Source organism: Dendronephthya gigantea, unplaced genomic scaffold (assembly GCF_004324835.1).
Source record: "Dendronephthya gigantea isolate DGI-Jeju-01 unplaced genomic scaffold, DenGig_1.0 000283F, whole genome shotgun sequence".
NCBI lineage: Eukaryota > Metazoa > Cnidaria > Anthozoa > Malacalcyonacea > Nephtheidae > Dendronephthya > Dendronephthya gigantea.
In genome coordinates, this window is record NW_021163293.1 from 29,924 (window position 1) to 51,204 (window position 21,281).

Consider the following 21,281-nt stretch of genomic DNA (forward strand, 5'->3'; position numbering starts at 1 on the left):
ATAGAATTTTAGTGATGGAAGTATATGTTTATTGCTTCAGGCGAGGGGACTTTGCATGCAATGTATTTCTAGTATACATGGTATTAAAGAGACTCTGTGGGAGAACACAAGCTAGAAACTAGGAGGTATGATCAAATATGCATATCTATACCGAGTACCATGTAGATAATTTGGTAAAATCCGCCCTCACCATTTTTTTATGTCTACAGTGATTGAAATCGTAAATATAACGTGATTAAAGTCAACAGCCTTACGAAAGGATTGCCTTTCCAGCTCTCCAGCCCGTTCGCAGAGGACGAAAGGATAATCCTAATCTTCGTTTACGGCAGGGAAGCGGCGATTTTGACGCTTATCAAATATTTTTGTGGTATATATATTCCCAAACTGCACTCAAAATTACCAACTTGCTAGCAAGTTTAATTGATTACATTAAAATTTTGCCCGGGATAACCTAATGTCCCAGTTTGAGTTATTTTTACACGGTGACAATTGCACGGTGCAATATTTTCGAACAATTTGCAATACAATACTACTTTTGAAATTAGTGAATTTGGAAACTGCGACATTTTTGTGTTTATAGCATTTACATTTCGAAGCCTTTAATTTCCATCTTCATAAAGTGGAATTGCATAGAACTGAATATTTGTATAAAAATTTGAGCCGTGTAACATGCTTTTTTTTTCTCAACAAGTTTTGACGCATTTGTTCTTTTCTGTATTTCATTAAAGGATTCCAACGTCGCCTCACCAATATCTTTTTTACCTGTTACAGCAATATCGTACAAGCATTCCTCATTTCCCCCGCATACACTCCTTGCTTCTTGCTCCAAAGTAAAACTCGAAAACAAGGTGTTTGTTTCGTCAAGAAAGACCGGAATGAAGTTGGGAGTAAAAAAACTGTCGTAACTTTTTCCGACATGGTACGCGAAAAGAGTCTTGTTTCTGTCCACAATCCCTGTATAAATTGAAAAAATATTGATAGGTCTGTATACTTTTATCGATGAAATTTGCAATAACTTTTATAAGTAATCAGTGTTTCTTTGATACGTAGTGAAATTGCTTGTTGTTCGTTTCTTTGGCAAATACATTAATTATATCATCTTAAGCATATCATCTTGTGCCGAAGGCAGGTTATTCAACGACCGCTACCTTAATGTGATTAAAAGATTCAAGCAGTACAACTAATTTCACGTTTTCAGAAAAGTGGATAGATGGAATGAGACATTATTACACCTTGACGACTTGTTTAGATATATGTATAGCTAATGACACATTGATTACACATTTTTAAAGAAGAACATTGCGTAAATAAAGACGTCAGGGTGTGGTTAATAGGGAGAATTGATTACGTATTTATACATACAGTTTTAAGGGTCTTAATTTCGAGTGGATTTATACACACTTCAAATTCAAGCTAGGAACAGATGATGGAAAAATTAGTCAACTATGGATCCTCCGGCAGGAATCGAACCTACGCTTTTGCGATGCTGGTGCATTCGAGTGATTAGGGAGGTTAGGATCTACTTCCACTACCAGTACCGATACAAAAATACATGACGTATTACTGTTTGGCAGCGCGGAAACTTTAAAGCGTTAAGATTGTGACTTCCGTAAGAAGTAAATAAACACGGCGGAGTATAGCGGCTGTATTCACATCAAAAACTCTAATCACAATCCTAAGTCTCAACAAACAAAGCAGAAACATTACACAACTAAAAACTAAATATTATTATTAGAAAAAACTGCAGGAAATGCAGTAATACAGTAAATATAATTCGGTACTTCGCCTACCTATCCACTTCCATTTTCAGCCCCAAAACGGTACTCGCGACTTCCGGTGTTATCACATTTTGGACGATTGTTACGTCTGCGCATGCGCGTGACTGAATATTGGTATCGGTACTCGTAGCGGAAGTCGATCTTAACCTCCCTATATTATCTGCATCGAGTGCAGTTCCAAAAATCATAATGTATTTATACATAGGTCAACGTTAACCGGTGTAAAATACACTTGTTCAATTTTCCATACCATGCATTGCATTTTCTCTATGCTGATTGGTCTATGCGTTGGGAATATGTCGATGCTTTTCTGATTGTGATTAATCACAGAAAATGTACAACTCATTTCATAGTTTTAACCAAATAATTAGTTCCACCGATAATAACGAGGTACGAGAAAACAACCACTTCAGAATTGATAACTTACATTTCTGGCCAAACTCATGGTGAATTGTTCGATAACTTGAATTTGTATCAATGAAACTGCCATTAGGCAATAAAAATTCTAGATCTTTGTCATCGTTCCAAAATCCAAGAAGTCCAGCAGTTTTTCCTAACAAAGGGCGAATGTTCACTCTTTTTGATACATGTTAAAAAATAGGTATGCGAAATAACGAGGGGTATGAAACGCAATGTTATTGAGGAAAGGAGGCTCAATGGAATTGAGCCAATGTACAAGTTTGATTTTTGTATAAGTAGTCTTTACATAATGAGTAGTAATTTTATGAGCGGTTTTTATGCTAAAATGTTCACCCTTATTCTTGGAAATTCTCACAATTTTTTAATAATTTTTTTTCATAAGCTTTCGCATTTTGACCCAGCAAAACCGAGGATGCGCTGACAAATGTATGCCCCCACATTCCTCATTCAAGGCCCAATTTCCCCTTAAAGGGAAAAGGACAAGATGATGATGACATTCCTCAGACGAAAGCATTCGGATTAATTGACCATGTCTCCCTGATAATTATATGAGCGAAGGAAATGGACTTGAAATAATACTTAGTTATAGTTCACTCAACCAATCAATCACTCAATCATGTATTAAGACATCGCTTAGAGGGGTGATGAAATTTGGTCGAAACGTCCCTCATTCCTTTAAAACAAACCATACGATTTTTTATTAGTAAAATGAAACCTGTTTTTACCTTTGAATCTTAATGGTACTGAAATTTGATAAGTAAGAAAATCTTCTACAGATGTGACCACAATAGCTACTCCTGATGTGAAGTATGTACCAAATTTTGTCTGATTTTGTTTAACAATGAAGACTCCGGTGAAGTCTAATCTTGTTTGTTCATCAAATTCGACCCGCTCACCATTGACTAACACGTCTATGCTGCGCCGTCTGTTAAACTCGAACTAAAGTGAAACGTCGAAAAATAGAATCTAAATATCTTCACGAAAACAATTATTAAAATAATATAAATCGTGGACAAATTTAAAAAAGATTGAATATTTAAATATTGGTCAATCTCAAATCATCTTCAATTTGCATTCATTTAGCAAGTCAATAAGATCTCTCGCTAAAAACTCCTAAACTATAAATAAGCAGTTTTCAATCACAACGTTTACATTAAATCAATTGTGCTTAAAAAACCTAGCCTATTCTTACGTTAGGTATAAACATACAGTGCAATATTTTAACTCTCAAATTTGATAATCTAGCAACAATATAGATTGTGCTTGTATGTTTTGTGAAAACAAGATGGGTCGGGGAGAAATGTTGACGCGTTTGTTGACATTAATTTTTCTCCTTCCGGATTCGTCGGATAATAATGTAAATACTGGAAATAAATGCATGCAGCAACCCCTCGCCATTTTAAACGAAGCAATATATTTCGTGCGCTACCCAGACCTAACTTTCTACGCTGATATTATGAAATAACTCGTGCAAATTTTTCGGAAAGAAAGACAGTCGTAAAGGTGAACAGAAATAACCTGCTTGCCTGCTGCATTACATACATTGCATTTTAGGTGAGTGTTAAATTTTCTATAGCTAAACCTTCAAAACATCAAAACAGCAGAAATAATTATAATAACCCTACAAGCACTAAAGGTCGAATGTTGTTTTTCGATAATTTATTTTATTCAATGATTTTCGCGACTATATAAGCTGCAAAGTGATATTTGTTTTATCAAAACTGTGAAGTACACTTGGAGAACTCTTTTTAAAGTTTAAGCGATGATGTAAAGCCTTAAACGCTCAGTTAGCTCATTGTAAAACGACATACCAAGCTCGCACTTGTTAAAATAACAATGCATTCTTACAGCAAACACTGAATAAGCAAAATATAGACACCTACCACTTCAAAGATAATAAACTACGAGTCGTTCCTATTTCACCAACTTTTTCTGTGCTGTGATGATCTTTACATCTTTTATTATTGTTTTAATATTTGACCATAGGCAGCCCAATGGCAACTCGCGTGCCTGACAGTGTTCAGGCAATGTAGGCATTATATAGTATATATATATATATATATATATATATATATATATATATATATATATATATATATATATATATATATATATATATATATATAACAGCGAGAACAAAAACAGCCAATCAGATTACGTAATTGACACAGAGAGACACGCGCACTATGGCGTAAAGACGCTAAAAAATAGTGCTCCGTGACATTTGAAATTTTTACACAATTACTGCTAAATTTTTAGAAACATTATTACGTTATTACTTAAGTAAGATATCTTGAAAACAACATTGGTGTTATTTTTTGTTATCTTGGTGTTTTCGCTTATTTTGTGACTTTATCAAGATTTGGACATCGAACATTGGTCATTGGAGTGGTTACGCTTTCATTGCTTTTAGCGTGAATAATTTCCAGTGCTACTTCAACTGTGAATTCTGTGAGTGCGAATTGGTTATTAATTATTATATATATATTTTTAGAATTTTTACGCAAATATTTTGCTATTTCTCGAGTTTGGACCGTTAAATTATATTTGCGAACGTTATTCCGTTAACCGTGTGCTACGTGATTTGGTAAATTGGTTGGTGACGACGCACGCTAATTAGAAACTATGCCGCCAGAAAGCAAAGACGGAGAGCGCGCATTTCAATGTAATTTGTGCCCGAGACAATTTGGTTCGGAACGAGGACGGTCGCTACATTTAAATTCATGCAGGAAAAAACACGCAACTGGTGAAGCGCGTCAACAAGATGGACAAACATCAAGTATGCCTGGTTCTATTGTTGTTGATCCGGTTACTCCCTCAAGTTCTCAAAATAGCGGATCACCATGTGTTTGGGGCAGCCTCACTAAAGACGATCTAAAGCAAGTTGTTAACGCAGCCTATGAAGAGGTGGTTTTTTGGCGCAAAAATCTGTTTATGTTGCCGAATGGAGCTGCTGGAAAGTCATACGTCAGGGAACTGGAGAGACTTGTTAACGCTTGGAACATTAACTCGGAGATCTTCCATGATATTTCTTTAAAACTTACTGAGTTTCAAATCGAGATCGAAAGACCATGTGACTTGTCTGTCTCGGCGCATGGCTTTGTGGCAACAAGGGAACTTTGATGGGTTACTTTGGGAATGCAGAACCATCCAGTCGACACTACTGACTACTAGGAAGGTTTCATATGAACAGTTTTCCAAGACCTTCGCTAGTCTCATGTTTCGTGGCAAAGTGAACGCAGCTCTACGTTTGTTGGATGAACAATCATGTGGTGGAGTTCTTCCTCTTAATGACGATGTGTACAAGGACCTCTTGCAGAAACATCCACCTGCACAACCTGAGGATCATTCCGTCATGATTGATGGTGAAATTCCATATGTCGATCCATCGTTATTCGCCAACATCGACGAGACAGCCATAGCAAAAGCAGCATTGAGGACTCAAGGTGCTGCTGGTCCTTCAGGTCTTAACGCACTTGGATGGCGGCATATTTTGGTGTCTCGCAACTATGGAGATGCTGGCAAAGATCTACGATCCGCATAGTGTTAATGGCGAGAACACTTGCAACCCAGAAGGTTGTTATTGGAGAAGATCAGACCACCAGCTTAGAGGCCTTCTTAGCGTGTCGCTTAATACCTCTGGACAAGAACCCTGGTGTCAGACCGATTGGGATTGGAGAGGTTCTACGACGGATGATTGGAAAATCAATTGTCTTTGCCATCAAACCACAAATCATGGATAGCGCAGGAGACTTACAGCTATGTGCAGGACAACAATCAGGCTGCGAGGCTGCTGTTCACGCCATGTCGAAGATTTTTTGAAGAAGAAGAAACAGACGCTGTCTTACTGGTAGACGCCACCAATCGTTCAATTCCATCAACCGCGAGATCATGTTACATAACATTCAGTACATTTGTCCCGCAATGGCTGTTTATACGTTCAATTGTTATGTAACAGCTTCAAGATTGTTCGTGCAAGGTGGTAAAGAAATTGCATCAGCTGAAGGTACCACGCAAGGTGATCCGTTAGCCATGCCGTTATACGCCGTCACCATTACTCCACTCCTGCTCATGATTAAATCTGATGAAGCTAGTGATGTAAGGCATGTTGCGTACGCGGATGACCTTAGTGGACCAGGTAAGCTAATGCAACTGCGTGCCTGGTGGGAGAAGATTGCCGCGCATGGTCCGAGTCTTGGTTACTACCCGAGAGCTGGTAAATCCTGGTTGATTGTGAAGCCACACCTGGAGCAGACTGCCATTGAGATCTTCGCTAGAACTAATGTACAAATTTCAAGTGAAGGGCATAAGTACCTTGGAGGATATCTTGGATCGGATTACGGAAAAGATAAGTATATTAGTTCTTTAGTTAGTAAATGGTGCCAGCAACTTCACGTTTTGAGTGAAATTGCCAAATTCCAACCCCAAGCAGCATACGCGGCGTTTGTCTCAGGTTTTCGGCACAGATTTACTTACCACATTCGTGCCGTTCCAGGTATCAAGACCGCGATGCAGCTTGTTGACGACACGATCAACCTAAAGCTCCTTCCTGCACTCCTCGATAACCGTAGCTTGTCCATCCATGAGCGACAATTGGTTTCGCTTCCAGCTCGTATGGGAGGTCTTGGTATTCCGATCTTTAACGACATCTGTGATGAAGAGCATTTGAACTCCGCAACCATCTGTCATCTTCTCTCAAGTAGAATCATCCACCAGAATGGTACACCATCAGCAGAACATGGAGATTCCATCCACGATCTTCGTCGTGAGATTGCAAAACAACGTCAAGCTAGGAACTCGTTGCTGCTACAGAACGTGAGATCAAGAATGAGTGAAGAGCAGATTGGAGCAAATGACCTCGCCCAGTTGAAAGGATCCTCAGCTTGGCTAACTGCTCTGCCACTTGCTGATGAGGGCTACATCTTGACCAAGCGTGAGTTCTTTGATGCAATCTACATGCGTTATCGATGGCCTTTGAAACGCCTTCCATCTTTCTGCGCTTGTGGAAAATCGTTCACGGTAGATCATGCCCTGTCGTGCCTGAAAGGAGGTTTTATCCATCGAAGACATAATGAGATCCATGATCTACTTGCTGCTGCTATCGATGACGTTGCTTACGATGTTTCAATTGAACCTGCTCTTGCTCCTTTGACTGGCGAGGTTCTTCCATCCAGTGCTAACTCAGCCGATGACGCCAGAGTGGACATTGCTGCGAGAGGTTTCTGGGAGAGATGTGAAAAGGCATTCTTTGATGTAAGGGTGTTTAACCCATACGCCTCTACACATCGACGCCAGACGTTGAGCAGCTCGTTTAAAGCCAACGAACGGGAAAAGAAGCAACATTACAACCAACGGATTGTTGAGGTCGAGCATGGCTCCTTCACACCGGTCGTCTTCAGCGCCTTTGGCGGATGCGGAAGAGAGACCCAACATTTTCTCTCCTTGATCTATATATATATATATATATATATATATATATATATATATATATATATATATATATATATATATATATATATATATATATATATATATATATATATGCACGGTCAAATACTCTGACAAATTTCTCATCTTGGCGCATGTGATTGAGCGTATTCAAGTTCAAAACAATATGGTTGCTCAGTAAAGCAAATTATAACATACATTCATAACTCATCTACTTTACATACAACAGGCGAAAAAAATTGTCAAAGGGAATTTTGTCGTGTAAAAGCAACCAAAAGGCAAATAACAGGATAAAATTCAGCGTGTTCATTAACAGTGTCTTTGTTAATCACCAATCCTTGTTTGTACAAAATCCTTTTTGCGCACGGCAGCACTCCCCTTGCGATAGAAACTTCTAGTACACAGTAATTATTTCTAGAGAATTTTGCAGGCATGCTAAGTAAAAGAGCTTCAGGATAAAGCAATATTGTTTGATCGCGAAAAAATGAAAAATATAACATTATAAGTTTTATATATAATTAATTTATTTTACATTTACTTTTAGTGGAAATTTTCGAAATTTTAATATCTATAGCAACCATGCAGCTTACTAAAAGTGTATAAAGTTAGTATGGCTACATGCCAAATATAAACGAATTCCATGATAATAAAGCCAGTGGCGGATCTAGCGTTAGGCAGTATAAATTAAAAGGCTTAATTTTAAATTCAAAATACCTTAATAACAATGCAATTGGTCATGGATTTCTAAAGAATATTTTTAAATAAAAATCTACCAATGCGATTACGATTTTGACCTGTAGTAATTTGCTCTGCCTAAAGGCTGCTTTCCACTTACGCGTTTTTTATACGCACGTACACGTACGGAAAATTAAATGCTCCTAAATTTTTATTGTATTTAATATCTAGGTAATTTAATGCATACTAAAATATGCAGAAAACTAGCTTCCTTCGATTTATTCACTTAGTTTTTTCAAAGGTAACATGTATAAGGATTTAGATTTTAAATGCGTGTACGTGCGTATAAAAAACGCGTAAGTGGAAAGCAGCCTTAACCGTGAATCCGCACCTGGATAAAGCAACAAAGTTCGAAGTTAAAAGATTATTATGGCGTCGTAATTTTTTTAACTTTACTTTTGTTTTTAGAACCCTTCGTAATTTGTAATTAATAACAAACAGTCTGCTAAACTCGCGAAGAAGAACAAAATCGTGTTTCGATTCCATAATTGTAATATTAGAGTGCACAAACCTGCACAGTATCACTCGTTGCTCCCTTGATGACAAATGCTGTGAGGGCTGTCGCCCTTGTTGTTCGTCCTTGGTCATCAAGTATGGGTACCATTCTTCCTTGAAACTCGAGATCCAAGCCATTGTTGACTTTGAGAAGGACGTATTCACCATAACCGTTGAATGTGTAGAACGTTCCGTCAAATGTGGATAAATGAGGATCACCTCTGGTACCAGCTAAATATTTGCAACATAATTCCCCAAATTGTCAGTCATTTCGTGTTACCGCAATTATATACAGGCATGTTGTTTGAATTCGCTATTGTGTCTCGTGCCCTGTGGCTATTTAGCAAAAGGAGGAAATCTTGCTTTGGCTTTCAGAAGTTCTCTTCTGATTATTAAAAGTGTGGAATCGCTGTTGCGTTGTTTTTCGGATAATTATTTTTCATATAATTATTGTTAAGCACACAACTTCTCACAAAAAAATTAAAAATATACTTATGCCAGTTGGTTGAGGTATGAATCTTGAACCATCATCGGATGGTCTTCCATCATAGTATTTACCACAGTTGTCAAAAAAAGAAAGTTCACAGCAGGCTAACCAAGGTAGCACATCTTCGCTGAAGTGACCCAATTGGCTCTTTTCTGGAGATACAATATCTAATGTACCACCACCAGGAGGTCCAACCAACAGTGAATCACCTTTATAACAACATTGTTGACCAGCACCTGATGCACTAAAAGAAAAATGTTTTTTATAAACATATGAATAACTGAAATTAGTATAATTACAAAGGTGATTATTTAGAATTCTGGTCTCTGATTGGTCAAGCGACCTCGGATTATTACGTGATAATTACATAAGCGGATTTTCCAAATGGCGCCTAGTTGTTTTTCCAACGTGACAGGTGAAGACATGCGTTATTTTAATCAGTAGCGTAGCCAGCCTGACAATTTGTCCCGCTATGCTAATATTTTTGTGTTCATTGACTGTGAAAGCAACAAATTTCTAAAGACATGAATAATTATAGTAACTCGAAATTTACATAGCGGGACAAAATCGTCAGGCTGGCTACGCCACTGATTTTAATTTACCTTACCTGAAAGCACAAAAGAAGTGAAAATAACTAGGCCTGAAATTATTTTCGAGGTAAAAAACTATTTTGTAGAACGCTTTCAACTTTATTTTGCGAAAACATTATTTCATTTGAATCGCTAAAAAATTGCCCATATACATGTTTACGTTTGTGAAAGATGCATTTTCTACAACAGATTCGCTTTCTCAATAAATTCATCTCGGTTTTTATTCCGCGATATTCACCTCGTCTATATGGTTTGATAATATTTCAAGCTAATTTCGGTAAGCATGATTTTAAATTGATCGATTTCAAGCAATAACGGTACAGCCACGTAAGATAGGAAATTAGATACCGAATGGCACCAAATATGGCGAAGTAAGGAGATTTGTTTAGCGAATAGGCAATTAATATTAATTTTATTCTTCCAGTTATTTTCACTCAGTAACTCCGCGCGGGTAATGGAAACTACCCCCAGGTATTTTGAAAGCACATAGATGTCATTTATAGAAATCATTCAAAACCTACGTTCCACCATCTTGCCAGCTTGCGCAATGGCGACATATATGAACGAGTAAAGAGTGGTAATCAAGTAATGAAGGAGTGAAGACTGTTAATCTCTTTTACAAACGTAAACAAATTTCTGGAAAGTTTTATGGCGATTCAAAAAAAACAATTTTTCGAAAATTAAAGTTGAAAAGCGTTCTACAAAGTATTTTTTAACCTTGAAAATAATTTCGGCCTAATTTTTTCACTTCTTTTGTGCTTTCAGGTAATGTAAATAGAAATAACGCATTTCTTCATCCGTCACTTTGAAAAACAACTCTCCGATTAAGTACGTGAAATTCGTAATAAATAAGGAATAATTCATAATGTGTAAGCTTATTTTAAAAGGATAGCTGCCATGAAATATCCCTTCCCCCATCGCTTTTATTTCAAAACTGTTTTACATGTGAATTTAATTTTAAAACTTTTAGATTGGTCTAGAATCACGGAATAAATATTCGAAAGATAACATTTGACGTCCTGTCTTTGTCTTTTAAGATTTTGTACTTTTCTGGTGGTTTGGAGCATGAATTTTATTTTTATGATTTGTTTAAGACGAGAGAATTCAATACCAAATGCAAGCTAGACTGATTGGGATTATTTCATAACAAAAACATATAATTATCGTCTATGAGTGGTTGATGTCTGCAAGTATTTCTAACTTTTCGAATTTGAAAAATGCCATGTCAAGAAATACACTGAAATTGTTTTGTGTTGTTGGTTTTGAACTTAATGGAATTTTAGTGCAATTTTAGCATTTTGGCGCAATGGGATACATTTCTCTTTAAAATTTAATTTGATGAAAATTCATTAGTACAGCCGGAAAGATCATTCTAGAATAAACGAACAAAATATCCCAAGAACTGTGGTTGCCAAGTTTAGAAATTTAGACGTGTAATTAACCAGAGAACTTTATATCATTTTGCATAACGCACGAAAAACCCTCACCATTTTTAGAGGTAGTAAAGCTTTTCGTACGTGGTTTTAAATATAAGGAAATAAATTCAGTTAAGAATAAGTTAATTAACTTAACTTCGTGGAGCAAAATTTTCAACATTTTTTTCAATATTTCGCAGCTTTACTACACAATTTTACCAAACTAGTATACTTTTTACAGCTGTAAGGCAGATCACCGAAGTATTTTCTAAGTTTTCATTTTAGTTTTGGTTCATTTTGGTTGGCCCATTTTTACTTATCCTTCATCGATATCGTTCGTGCGTGTTAATCGAAAGAGTACACTTTAGTAATAGGTGCTTCATTAATAATTCAACCTTGACTGTCAGTTTACTATTTTTCGCTTGTCGTATTGTATATTAAGGTTACTCGATACAGTTTTCAAAAATTCCACTGTTTATCACTTTGACACGTTCAAAGAACGCATTTTTTATGGTTTATTCCTGAGATATTGGGGTTTTTATATATTTTGATGTCTCTACCTTTGAATCGTATTAGTTTTAGTAACAGATCGTCTGTTGCTATGGCGACATACGTGTAGAAAATTCACTCCAAAATGACCAATTGCCTCCGATAGTTGGAAAACAAGCACGGTGACCCCCAATTTGTTTTTCGTGCATTATTTTACTTGGAAGAAAAACTAACAATTAGCAAAATATAAAAAAAATTCTATAATAGCAAAAAAAATTATTGAAAAAAATGTCATTTTTAAATTTTTCAAAAATTTGGCATCATAGAATTTTTTTATATTTTGCCAATTGTTAGTTTTTCTTCCAAGTAAAATAATGGACGAGAAAAAATTGGGGGTCACCGTGCTTGTTTTCCAGCTATCCGAGGCAATTGGTCATTTTGGAGTGAATTTTGTACACGTATGTCGCCATAGTAACGGACGATTTGTTACTAAAACTAATACGATTCAAAAGTAGAGACATCAAAATATATAAAAACCCGAATATCTCTGGAATAAATCACAAAAATGCGTTGTTTGAACGTGTCAAAGTGATGAAAAATGGAATTCTTGAAAACTGTATCGAGCTACCTTAATACACCTTTTAATGGAAAAAACAATATGCTACCCGCCAGCAAGTTTCAACCTCCACCGTACCTAGGCTCCCTTGATCGGAAACAAGACGTACTTCCAGGATGAAAAATCTCGCGGAAACAATCTGCTTTATCAAGTTCAAATCGATCGTCCACTAATATCTGTTGATTTCGCGGAGGACATGGAGGTAACTCATCTACAAATAAGAGTAATCTAATTAAGCGATGTGAAATCGTAATTAGTTCGTTAGGGACTTTGTAAAAAAAGTGAAAACCCGAATGAAAACCCAACTGATTAAAATTCTAAAAGTTAAATAAAGTAAATATTAAGTGGACTACATACATTTTTAGTATAATATCAGTATTATTTTTTTTAAACCTGCCTAGAAGTTGGTTATAAGACAATAGTTGCTGCTCAGGAAGTGATTATGGCTTTTAAAATTATTCCTCAAAATTTTTAATAAGGATTTCTATTCCGGTTTTTCCCGTTTCGGTTACATATAGGTTTGCCTACAAATAGAAGTTCTTTCCACGAGCCGATTACAGCGATTAGACTAGTTAAATGGAAATGTTAAAATCAGTCGCGTAACTTGAACGATAATTGCATGGGCAAGGTTGAATATTCAAATATTCAGTTCTGCCCGAGGAATTTCTATTGTATAAGCTATTGCATTTACAAAAGAAATCGTCGGGCAGAACTGAGTGCATGAATACTCACCCCCACCCCCCCAGATTATCGTTCTAATCACACCACTGGTTAAAATTCAAATTCTCACAACGTCTGAAAGCAGTAGCATAGCCAGCCTGACGATTTGTCCCGCTATGTTAATATTTTGGTGTGCATTGACTGTGAAAACAATGAATTTCTAAAGACATGAATAAATATAATAACACAAAATTTACATAGCGGGACAAAACGTCGGGCTGGCTACGCCACTGTCTGAAAGGATATAGCATATACCAATTCATTGTGTTATTTAAAAACATTATATCTTTTTAACATCGCGATTATGATCATTGGTTTGGTTTGTGGTAGTTCCGGGATGGAAGTTTAGTGCGATTGTGCGAACAACTTTTATCCGGAGATTGATCGCTTAATTTTTGTCGAACTTTCTGCCCGTTGATGATGATGTCAGCATTAAAGGTCGTAAGTATTGAACTGATTGCAAAATTGAATTTTGGCGCAAGGATTCACGCGCTTCCGATGTTGTTATTTCTATTGTCAAACACGGTTATCTCCCACGGTTATGGTCTGCATCCTGTTGTTGTTTGCCAAATAATTTGTCAGCGCAGACACACCCCGATATCGCCACCGAAGCTATTTCGGAATTACATAAACATGCGTGCATCGCTGAGCATGCCAAGCCCCCTGTGTTAATCCACTTACAGTTGCTGAGGGAAAGAAACTTCGATTAGTCATTGACCTCAACCATGTTAACGAGTATCTTGCCAAACCCAAGTATATTTAAATAAGAAGATTTGTCTCAGATCATTGGTGCAGAACTAATGGTTTTTCCTTGGGATTTAAAGTCAGGCTATCACCATGTTGACATTTTCTCTCTGAATATGAACTCTATTTTGGGTTTTCCTGGTTATATCCTTTGTCTCCGTAGATATTTAAGATTTACGATTCTAGCTGCATTCAGCTTAATAAGCAGCACTTGTTTTTACATACAACTTTTTTGCGACCATCTTATGTAGTTTCATTTATCGGCGTTTTCTGGTCAGTCCCCATCCTTTAATCTGATCGCTCTTGATTTGGCTTTTTGACTCAAAGACCGCATTAACCTGCCAATGTTTTAGCCAGTCATTGGTGTTGCCTTTTTCAGATTTGCTGTTTATAGCACGCTGCTTCAACGCTAAATTGTCGTTCGCCGCCGGTTTGGGCGATTTTCCCCCGTTTGGTTTGATGTCTCACGCAGTTCAACCATATAACAAACAGATTATTGACCTAAGTTGTTCAGTCTGTACTGTGAAATTTCACTGATATTTCACAGTACAGGCCTCACGCTCGGTCAAAAATGCGTTATAATTACCAGCTCAAAATTACTGAGCGCCGATTTGCAGGTCATTTTTTTTCATTCTTTTTACTGTTTTTTTTTTCATTTCTATAGCAACTGATTCGTAGCTATCGTTGAAATTATTTCTCACTCTAGAATCTTCTCCTGAATCTATTTGATATCCAGCTGGACGCTCACGCGACTTCTGCCATACATAAGGGCGGACCTAGGATTTTTTGCAATTTTCTGCTTTCCTATTAGACAAGTGGTCCACGCTTGGAGGGCTTCAAATCTCCATGATTACGTGTGATCAACACGAGCTAATTTCATAATTTGCCATGGAGAAAATTATGAAATTGGTTGATGGTTGCTATGCTTTCCCTATCAACGCGACCCAGTAAAATCACAGAAAGTGGCGAAGCCCCCTAAAATATACATGTTTTTTTAAAAAATTAATTAAATTTATTTTAAAAAAAGTATAACTGGCCGGTTTGGATCACGGTCGGAAGACTATATTGAAAAGCTGCAACAAGAAAAGAACTCTATATCCACAAATAATGCTACCAAACATGCATTTGAAGTTCAGTGTAAACAAATACTGTAAGGAGAACCTTTTATCTATCGAAGAAAAGTCGATGGGAGAGTCATCAACAAACTTTTGATGTCGTTTTACGCTAATGCTCGGAAACAATACGGTTCAATCCAAAATGGTGCCTCTAATGTCATCATGCAGTAATGTGACTTTCAATTTTAACTACAATAAGAAATCTGTTGTCGTTGACGTTGTTTATCTCCCATATAATTGCTTTTTTTCTAAAATTTGTTGATGAATATTTTTGAGAATAAAGTATTTTTAAGGTTTTCGAAGTTAACTTTACATTGTTTCATATCTTAATCATGCAATAAAGGTAATGTCTAGGAATTGGCTCTTCTTTGGCCTCCGGTTCATTTTCATTTTGACACTAGATATAGCTAATACCAAATCACTTATTTACTGACACCTCGGGCAGGGGGTTTTGTTGACCTGTTAACATGTTGGCGTTCTTGGGTCAACAAAACACATGCACTGTTTCCCTCGACATCAGTAAATAAGTAATATTATCATTCACTTTATAGTATTCTCAATTTTGATTGGTTAATTTACCTGCAGTTAACTGCGTGCAAATAATACTCAGCTGCAAATAATACTCTGAGCATGAGCATTAATGTCAATTTTATAAACAATGGCGACTCGCTTTGCCGAACTGTCCGATAAAACGAACTCAAAATTGAAAATTGAGTGGTTAATGATAAAACAATTATTGAACTCGGCTCTCGCAAAATATCGTGATTTGTCGGTGGCTTGCAGATCAATTATTTGCCTCTGCCTTCGGCATCGGCAAATAATTGATCTGCTCGCCACCGACAAATCACGATATTTTGCTCGACCTCGTCAAATAATTGATAAATAATGAAAATTGAAAAATTATTGACTTGTTAGCAATACATGCATGCAAAATCCCCTCGCCTGAAGCAATAAACATATATTTCCATCACTGAAAATCGTATCGTATTCATTCGTATCGAAGTCGTATGAGTAAAATCCTATACAAAGTACAATTATAAGGACGACTCTCGAGCTATCAATTCAAATTCAACCATAATCATAATTGTGCTACGCCTACGAATATAGTTTTAACAACTATAATTTTTAGCGAAATTTCGATTACTTTTGAAGCAGAATAACCTTTAAAAATATATGCTCTCCCAATGAAAATTATTTTATCGAAATTGACGAATAAATTCAAAGAGGTGTCATACATATTTTTATAAATCCACATATTAAACTTACAAAATACTTGCATGCTTTAAAATACAAAATCTACCCATTTACCTGCTCAAATACACAAAAAAATGCTTCAAAATTGTAGATTTTTTACCATCCATTTGAATCAAAGTTTTTCTATCCGAAGGCATCTTTTACATTATATTTCAATCCATTTTACGAGTCAATTTTTCGTATAATTTATTTTCAAGGCCATCCAAATGAAAAATATTATTTAAAAAAAGTTTCATAATTGAAAAATCAGTTATGCTGACGTGAACCCAAATTTCAATTTAGCTAATCGCATGTTTGCAAACGTTCCAGTTTTAATTCGTCTTAAGCTCCCGCATGCGCATAGCTTCAAAACGTCCAACCTCCCTGACATAATGCTGGACAACTTTGATTTCGCATTTGCATTCCCGGGCGGAATTACCACCCTCCTGGCTCGGCAATCAAATGAAAACGAAATTTATACGAATAATTTTGGCACCTATAACTGCCTTATTTGTGCTTGGTGCATTAATCATGATTACGTTGTACTGTATGACATAAACATGATTTACAAATATGATTTTTGGCACTTCACTCGATGCAGATAAATTCTAGAGGTTCAAAGGGTCCTAATTTCGAGTGGAATTAATTATACACACTTCAAATACAAGCCAGGAAAAACAGTTGATGGAAAACAACCTCGCAAGCTAGGCTTTTCTACCTATACTTCACGGCCCACGCTGCGGCGAAACGCCCGGTTCAGGCTGGTGACGTGATTCTTTTCTCATACTTCTCCCATGTGGGGTGGGTGGAACACGAGTATCACATATAAATCAGATCAGTTAAAAACAGGGTATTGCGGCGTCTGAGCGTGTGCGAGTGTGGGGACTCAACCAGAAGTTAAGATGCTATGTTTAATAATTAATGCATTTAAATATAACCAGGGAGCAGCGTGGCAGCGTCTTCACTTCTTCACATAGACAAAACACTTCTCGACGTTTCCACCTGAGGGCCTTTGTCACCAGAGTTAGTATGAAAATAAATAGGGCAGAATACATGTTTTATATGGGGGCAAAACACGTGATAAAAATGGGCAAATCACGCCGGGCTGAACTTCAGCCCAAATTGGCCATTTATATGTCCACGTTGATATTTCAAAATGGCCGCCAAAATCACTGATGAGTGACGGTCATTAAATATTAATAAATATTTTCTGCGAGTACATGGCTGGATAATTGGTGGTATTAAAGATAAATTAAATACATCCTCTAAAGTCATGGATCACCCAAAGTACGGATAAAGAACACAGAAAGAAATATGGCTGCAAAACTTTGTAAAAGTGAGTGTAATTTTAAATCGTTTCCAACCCGCTGCAAAATATTAATTCGTTAGTGAGGTTGTTTTGTAGCTTATAATAAGATTCTAAAACCATAGAAACGTTCTTCTTTGACTTGTTTTTCAAAATATTTAACGTCTATTTCTCCTCGACAGTGTATAGAGTCAAACTTTGTTGCCAACATTGAAAATTCAAGCACGTCCATGAGGTGTACGATTTTATAGTAGAAACATATCGGATGAATTCTTCAACATGCCGAGTAACAAGTCGGCTTCTTTTAAGCGATTTCCAATTGGGGACCTTGCAAGAAAGCGAAAGGAGTTAAAGGAAGACTTCTTGGCTGCAGAAAGTGAGACTGCTAGACTGCAGAATGAAGCAAACGTCGCACAGAAAGACGTCAATAAACTGAAAAAGAGGGTAAGAAGCCATATTTCATATTTATCTGACATTCCTGTTCAGTTAAATACCAATATTTGTCGTTTAGTGTTTTAGATTTCATGAATCTTATAAATATGACTTGTATTTAATATTTACTATAAAGGTAACTTCCATTAACTGCATGTAATATATGTGACTTGTGATTAATATTATTTGCATCAATATTTACGTTAATGAGCCCTTCAAGGAGGGCTGGCTCTGCTATGCAAAATCCTACTTGCTTTTCGTAATCTATATTAAAACATGTTTTCGCCCACACAAGTTGAGAGCCGTCCAAACCAGGCAAGCTCTCACTATTATAGACTGACCGAGATCTTGCCCAGCAGGCCTGGAAATTTCCCATATAAACACAACAAATAAATATTTAGTTGGTAGCAATATCCAATTATCTGTTTATCCGTGGAAGTCATTAATTTAAGGATTTTTTACTGAAGCAAAAAAGCCCTCCTTCATGGTAGAGTTGATTTTTCTTATACAAATCCAACCACATTGTTGTCTGAAGTACCTACACTATAGCTAGCTTATGTCAGCAACCCCTAACTTCTACAGATAAAACGGCACAAGGAGAGTTTAGCATTACTTGAGGAAGAGGAGCAGTCCCTAGCTGTGAAAAGAAGAAAGCTTGAAATGCCGTCAAAAAGAAAGAATACTGCAAGGGACAGTATGCCGACATCACTATGCCAGAACAACTCAGAGAAAATTAGCTTAGATATATCAGCCAGATCAGCCAGAAGACGATGCAAAGAAACACTAATTGCCTGCGAAAATGTTCATGGCCATATTGAGGGTAATTTAATAAGATATATAAGTTTTATCATCACAGTGTAGTTGATGTCTAGATAGCTCCAAATTGAATCAATATTTTGGTTAATGCCACCCACTGCAGGCAAAACCTAACAGATACCATGGTCAAATACATTACATGCACATTATTCCTCTTATACTTTAGGTAGTAACTCTGCTGCGCTGGATGGCATGTGGGTAACCTTAGTAAATGAAAGTACTCCGAAGCATCTTCAGTCATTCTTTGATACTTCACGGAAGATACAAGATAAGGTTATCCCAGCTATAACCAAAGCTCAGGTTAAGGAGTATGAGAAAAGTCAAGACAACTTGTGTAGAAGCTTGAAAGTATTGTATGAAGATGGCCTTATGTCAAAGAAAAAGTATAAGTCAGTATGTGTAAATTTAACCTCTACGGGTAGTTATGTGCAAACTGCTAAGCTTGTTTACTATGATAAACTGATAGCTTTTATAAAATCAGTGGATATTGCTAACATCCATGACTTTGCAACTGAATTTTGCCAGGGCCTAGAAAGTTTAGAGGAGCCAGTTAGTGGCTCATTCAGAGAATTATCAACATTTGTGCTTGCACTGGCAGAAATGTATATATTAGTCGATCAGAAATTAGCAGCTGAGTCATTTTTCAAGCATTTAGGTAGCCCACCATACCATTTTAAGATAGCCATTGGTGCTGATGGTGCCCCGTTCGGAAAAGACGACGAAGCAACCGCATGGCTTCTCTCTTTCTTAAATGTCGGAAAACATATTCAAAGTCAGAATGACAATTTTTTGCTTTGTGGGGCTAATTGCTCAGAGAGTCACACTGGCATGAAGAGATTTGCAAAAAAGTTATTGCATGATATAGCTCATCTAGAAAAACAGGTGTATACTGTTAATGGCTTTGAGGTTAGGTTTACAGTCGAGCTTATTCCCTCTGACATGAAGTGGTTGTCATTTGTTGCCGGGGAGCTCAACAATGCGGCCCACTATTTTTCAACTTTTGGCAATGTCAATAAGGATAATAAAGTTGTAATAAATGGGTCGTTAGGAGAAGACAAGGCCTGCACCTGGCACCCATGGGATTTTAATGAGAGGCTGACCATTGCTGAAAAAGTTGCAGAGAAAAAGGAACAATTAGCCAAAACTAACCTTTCTGCAACTACACAAAGAAATAGGGTTTTACAGTTTATCAGGGAACAAGGTTCCAGACAAGAATATGAGCCACTCCTAGGTAACCTTATAGACTGTGCATATGCAGAGCCTCTTCATAACAGCAACAATGCTTGGCAATACTTGCACAGCATTATGCTGGAGATAGTTCTGGAAAAATCCAAGCTTCCACCAGGTTTCACAAATCTTGGCAATTTGCCAGAAAATTCCCCTATCTTGGCTTATTTGAGAACTTTGAAAGATATACTGAAACTCACCCGGTTAGTTAAGAAGCTGACACGTTGGTTTAGGGATGGGCGAAAGAGTGCTTTTTCTTACAGATTTACAGGAAAAGAAACAAAGATATTCTGCCATAAATTCATGTTTATAATCCAATGCCTCAATCATGCAGCAAACTCTCCATGCCTAAGACTTGCAGCATTAGCTTTTTGTTGTCTACAGCTGCGTGATGCAATCTCATACTTTTCTCGAGTTGAAATTACTGAGCATGAAGTTGAAAAATGTCAACAGGCTTGTCAGTTTTTTTACAATATCAGTGCACTAATGTTAAAGGAAGTGACTCCTTTTCTTTCCCCAATGGCTGAATTTACTCCTCTCACTCCAGAGAATTACCAAGATCTGTTATTTGGCGCAGCTAATGATTCTACTGTCACAATTGCTGCAGGAGACGTATTTAAAAAACTGTCAACGCTTAATCCAAGGAAAGCCCACGGCCCTGATGGAATACCAACATGGGTGTTAAAAGAGAATGCTGATTTATTGGAACTTCCAGTCAAAGAGATCCTAGATAGTTCTTACCGCGAATGCCGTATTCCACAATCTTGGAAAGAGGCCGACATTATTGCTATCCCTAAAAAGAAACCCATAACTGACATTAATAACAACCTACGTCCAATATCATTAACACCTATTTTATCAAAACTGGCCGAAGAATTCGTGGTTGAACAACACCTAAAACCTGCGGTATTAGCCACAATTGATAAAAGGCAATTCGGATCCATCCCGAATTCAAGCACTACGTATGCCCTTATCAGCATGTTGCATTTTTGGAATAAAAACACGGACGGAAATGGCTCTACAATCAGAATTATGCTTTTTGACTTTCGTAAAGCTTTCGACATGATAGATCATCATATCCTCGCACGAAAACTGTTAACATGGCCAGAAATCACGGACAAAATGGCGGCTAAATCGATTTCTTATGCGCACAATTAACTTATTTTACGAAACCAAGATGGCGATTATTGTATGGTATTCCATTACCAACAATAT

The 21,281-nt window shown here is 36.9% G+C and overlaps 1 protein-coding gene across 1 annotated transcript in view; it reads right to left on the minus strand.

The window, feature by feature from the left end:
• LOC114541369 (sushi domain-containing protein 2-like) overlaps window positions 1-21,281 on the minus strand; it is a 73,581-nt gene that overhangs the window by 6,169 nt on the left and 46,131 nt on the right. The window contains exons 8-13 of the mRNA XM_028561309.1: window positions 12,552-12,684; window positions 9,369-9,607; window positions 8,893-9,107; window positions 2,924-3,137; window positions 2,206-2,331; window positions 763-954 (exon numbers count right to left, since the gene is read on the minus strand). Coding sequence (XP_028417110.1) covers window positions 763-954; window positions 2,206-2,331; window positions 2,924-3,137; window positions 8,893-9,107; window positions 9,369-9,607; window positions 12,552-12,684 — 1,119 coding nt within the window. The remainder of the gene's footprint in view (window positions 1-762; window positions 955-2,205; window positions 2,332-2,923; window positions 3,138-8,892; window positions 9,108-9,368; window positions 9,608-12,551; window positions 12,685-21,281) is intronic.